We start from the raw sequence: 4,874 nt of genomic DNA on the forward strand, positions 1-4,874 counted from the left end.
AAGGAATGTTGAGAAGCGGAGGCACTGGCTCCACCTCCAAATGGGGGGGGGGAGTTGTCTTTAAGGGACCTTCCCCTACAGTGCAGGTAGCCCAAGTCCCAGCGCTCAGGACCACAGTTCTGGGGCCCAGGTGGGTTCCTGTCATTGCGGGGTCTACGCAGCAAGAGGGCCTGGGAAAACAGCAGCAGCAAATCGAGACGCACCATCTCATTGCCTTTTTTTTTAATGTTCTTGCTCACGTCCTCATTTTATTTATTTATTTTTATTGGAGTTCAATTTGCCAACATATAGCAATCACCCAGTGCCCATCTCCTTGCCTTCTAAATGCGAATTCTCCAGTTTCCTCTTTTCTGAGCGAGGGATCAGAGGTTTCTATCCTGCTCGGCTGCCTCCCTGAACGCTCCTTAACGGACGCCAAGCAAATCTAAGAAGGTTGCAGGTGTTATCTACATGTTGGCAAATTGAACACCAATTAAAAAAAAAAAAGGAAAATAAATAATAAAACTTAAAAAAAAAAAAAAGAAGAAGGTTTCAGGGCTCCAGCCCCCCCCCCATGCCAGCTCGCCCCAAGGTAGCCAGTGCGGGGTCTGGGGGGACCCCCGCGGACCGTGCGCTCTCGCAGCCCCCCTGGAACCGCTACACCCGGACCCCCCACCCCGACCCCCACCCCTACCCCCACCCCAGGTCACTCACCGCCCACATCCCCAGGCCGAGCCCAGGGTGCGCCTGGCCAGGGCGCCGCACTCAGCCTCCCGCACTTCGCAGGCGGCGCCCGCTACGCCCACCAGCGCGCACCCGTCCCTACATCCCCGCAGCCCTCATTAGGCCCCAGGTGGTCGGGCCACCTGGGCGCGCGCACCTCGGAGCATCTCCTCCGCGGACGCCGGCGACACCCTCCTCGCCGCCTCGCGGGAGCCGCTGGCTGCCTCGCACCCGCTAGAGCTGCGCGGCGGGCTCTGGGCCCGGACCGAGCAGTTTGGTACCTGGAATTGTGAGACACTTTCTGAATTCGCAAAAAAGATTAAAAATAATAATAACGTGGTGTACTCAAAAACCAAACCAAATTGGGGGCGGGGGGGAGTCAGTATTTCCATGCATTGCTTGTTTTCTACCTAACTTCTTTTATTTATTTTATTTTATTTTTTTCTTTTTTTTCCCTACCTTCCTGTAACCCGCCGAGAGTGGGCACTAATGGCCAGGTTTTCCGCTAAGTAGCTTGCTTTAGGTGACCACAGAGGCAAAAAATAAATAAATAAAAACAAAAAAAACAACCCCCCCCAAAAAAAAAACCCATAAATAAACTGGACTAGTGTTTTCTTAAAAACAAACAAAACGACCCCTCAGATCCAAATATTCCTTGTGTAAAAATTAATTTGTGTTATAATCACAAGCTATGGGGTATTTCATGGCAAGACATTTACAGAAAATACTTGTTTACATCAAAGCGAGACCCAGTAGAACCAGAATGTCTGCTAGTCTGCCCAGGTCTGTGCACACACCGGCTGGTTGTTCAAAATGATACTTGCTTCAAGATTATTAAATCTGTTTCCTGGCCAAAATGATGTAAAATACTTACATTACCTTATAGATTTTCAACTAAGCCTAGCAAATGCAAAGCCTTTGCTTTTGAATTAATGAGCCTTTATTAGACCAAAGTATCAATCAAGATAGAGCCAGCTGTGAATATAAAGTGTTCTGAATCAATGAAAATACCAGTGCAGGAAAAAAAAAAAAAAAAAGAATCATAACCAATAATCAAAATACAGGTTAAATGCATTTGATTTTACAGAATAAGAATATAATAAACAATATAATAAAGTTACAGTTTTCCTAATAGGCAAAAGCATTTTATCCTCAATTATTTACAGAATTTTGGGGGAAAACATATCCTTCCAAACTATAGAGTTGCTAGTGCATTCAAATCTTCTGGAGAAATGTAAGACAACACCACTACTTACTTATTTTTATTTCCCCATTTTCACTTCGATTACCTTTTAAAATCTATTTTTCTTTCTTTTAAGTAGGCTCCTCAATATGGGGCTTGAACTCACAATCCTGAGATCAAGATCTGCGCTGAGATGGAGTCAGATATTCAACGAACTGAGCCTCCCAGGTGCCGCTCAATTAGCTTCTTTTACGAACATAGTTTACTGGGACATAATTTTAGAGCAACTTGGGATAAATATTTTATTTCTTCTGAAACTAAGTACGGTGGGAACTCTGTGATATTTCTTTGGCCACCAGAATCCATTTAGGAAAAAAAAAAATGTGTATGATTCATTGATTTGGCTTTAGCGTCAGGAATTGTATTTGTATGTTTGAAGGGTAAAGACCCTCTAGGAACATTCCAAGATTATAGAGACAAGGAAGATTCTAACAACCTTTACAGTAAAGCCTCGAAATGAACTTCTCTGCCGCGACCGAGGTGATTTTAAATTATTCTCGAAGTCACGTTAGACCCTTTTAAAATCTACATTATCTCAACTTATCACAATTAACGAAATGTGTTTTTTTTTTAAGAGGGAAGCGTGAAGGATGTTAACGTTTGGAAGACAAACAGCATAAAGAACAACTGAAGGATGGGGAGTGGCCGGATCTTCGCAGTCGGTTAATATGATGAACCTGCGGGGGGGGGGGGGTGCGGGGCAGAGTGGAAGGTCTTTGGTTTCGTCTCCGACAGTCCGGGCGACACGGGGAGAGTGACTTTAATGGAAAACCCTGACCTACAAGACCTTTCTGAAAAGTGAACTTTGGGGGAGGAGAGGCTGAGGGATGAACAAGTCGCTTTCATCTCCGGGGACTTTTGGCCTCTGGTTGGGAGGAGAATTTAGCTCGAAACGAGAGAAAGAAGAAAATTCGTGGCACTGCCCGACGCTGGCATCCCGGTCCCCGAGCATCCGCTGCGCGCGGCTGGCGGCCCTGAACCGCAGCGCCACGGACCCACCGACCGCGCCCTTGACCCGGAGGTCAGGGCACCGCGAGCGTGGGTGGTTATTTAGCCCAGGATGTGCGTTTGAGGCGCCTCTGCTTTTCCCCAAAGCCTTTGGTCCAACGAGGGGACTGGTCCCAGGAGGTGCTGCTGGCCCGCGCGCCCTCGGGGTTTGCGAGGATACAGGGCCGAGCATCCCCCGCCCCTAACCGCGATTGGCCTTGGGGGCGCCTCTTGTCTGCACGGGGCTGGCAACCGAAGCGTGCCCCCCTGCAGAACGAAGGCACGGAGAGAAAGAAAAATCTGGAAACGCCCTTCCTCCGCCGCTCAGAGCGGCTACAGAGCGATTTGGGTTATTTCCAACGATTTCTTTTATTGGACGCCTCCAGGTACCCGGGGATCACCCTCAGGCGGATGAGCAGACGGAGACGACCGGGTGTGGGTCCCGGGGAATCCGCAGCATCCCGCGCCCCCCTCACTGGGCTCCTCCGGGCTCTAGAAAACTTCCCCAGAAGGAAAGGTGGGGGGGGCGGGTCGCGACAATACCAGTAAAAAACGATCTTTAAAACGTTGTCTCCGGCGGATGGCGACTGAGAACGCGGAGTCCCAGTCCCCTGTTTAAGCGGACAAGGAAACTGAGGCTCAGGGGGAGCCGAGACAGGAGGGGGGGTGGGGGGTAGGAGGAGGGAGAGCGCAGTCAGCGACCTGCTCTCGCGCCCAGGCCCCGCCGAGCCCGCCTCCACCCCTCCCCGTCCAGCAACCCTTAGGTAATCTCCATCCCCCCACCCTTGTTCCAGGTTCGCTTTCCCGGACTCTAGTCCCACTGGGCCGTGTCCCTGGCGCAGCCCCCGCGGAGCACAGGTGCCCCCAGGCCCGCGAGCTCGCGGGGACCTCTGGCATTCCTTCGGACGACACTCCCCGCCCCCAGACAAGCAGCACAGGCTTCCGCACACTCACGACCGCGACGACGGAGCCGAGCGCGGAAGCCCAAGGCCAGCTGCGGGGGGCGCACGCACCCAGACCCGGGGCGCGCCGGCCGGGGTCCTACAGAGCGCGCCCGGGAAGGACGATCGCTCTCAGGGCCCTCGGCTGCAAAGCCGGTCTCAACACCTTCCATCTAAACGCAATCCGAGGGGATCCCTGGGTCGCTCGGCGGTTCAGCGCCTGCCTTCCATCCTGGAGACCCAGGATCGAGTCCCACGTCGGGCTCCCTGCATGGGGCCTGCTTCTCCCTCCGCCTGTGTCTCTGCTTTTCTCTGTGTCTCTCTCATAAATATATAAAATCTTAAAAAAAAAAAAAAAAGAATGTTGTCAGATTCCAGATGATTCTGACTTTAAAAAATAAAATAAAAAAATAAAACGCAATCCGAAACTCCAGAGGCGAGGCGACAGTAGTGGAGGAAGAAGAAGAAAAAAAAAAAGATCCCAACTTAAATTGGACTTTTTAAAAAAGATTTATTTATTTATTTATTAATGAGAGACACAGAGAGAGAGAGAGAGGCAGAGACACAGGCAGAGGGAGAAGCAGGTTCCACGCAGGGAGCCCGACGCGGGCCTCGACCCTGGGTCTCCAGGATCGCGCCCTGGGCCGAAGGCAGGCGCTCAACCGCTGGGCCCCCCAGGGATCCCCCGAGACACTTCAACTCCCCACCCCCACCGTGGCCTCTCGGGTCCCCCCCCTGGGCCCCCAGTTCCGTCCGGGCGGGGGAGCCGCTGCGAGCGAGGAAAGGCGGGGCAGGGGGAGGCGCGTCTTTATAAACCCGCGCGCCCTGGGCGCCCAGGCTGCGGCCCCCGCGGCGGAGACCCCGGCCCGGGACCCTCGCCCGCCACACCTGGCTTCCTAAATAAATTCTCTCTCTCGGCCTCCCTGCGTGTCTGTCTCCGGCTCTACTCAGTTCGTTTTTAAAGAGGGCACACAGCCCCGCGCACCTGCACCTGCCGGGGT

At 52.4% G+C, this 4,874-nt stretch overlaps 1 protein-coding gene across 1 annotated transcript in view; it reads right to left on the reverse strand.

The window, feature by feature from the left end:
- The window catches only part of SYCP2L (synaptonemal complex protein 2 like), a 111,249-nt gene extending 108,124 nt beyond the window's left edge, over positions 1–3,125 (reverse strand). The window contains exons 1-2 of the mRNA XM_072731938.1: positions 2,733–3,125; positions 860–1,003 (exon numbers count right to left, since the gene is read on the reverse strand). Coding sequence (XP_072588039.1) covers positions 860–1,003; positions 2,733–3,125 — 537 coding nt within the window. The remainder of the gene's footprint in view (positions 1–859; positions 1,004–2,732) is intronic.
- Positions 3,126–4,874: the final 1,749 nt, after the last annotated feature.

Source organism: Vulpes vulpes, chromosome 12, assembly GCF_048418805.1.
Source record: "Vulpes vulpes isolate BD-2025 chromosome 12, VulVul3, whole genome shotgun sequence".
NCBI classification, from domain to species: domain Eukaryota; kingdom Metazoa; phylum Chordata; class Mammalia; order Carnivora; family Canidae; genus Vulpes; species Vulpes vulpes.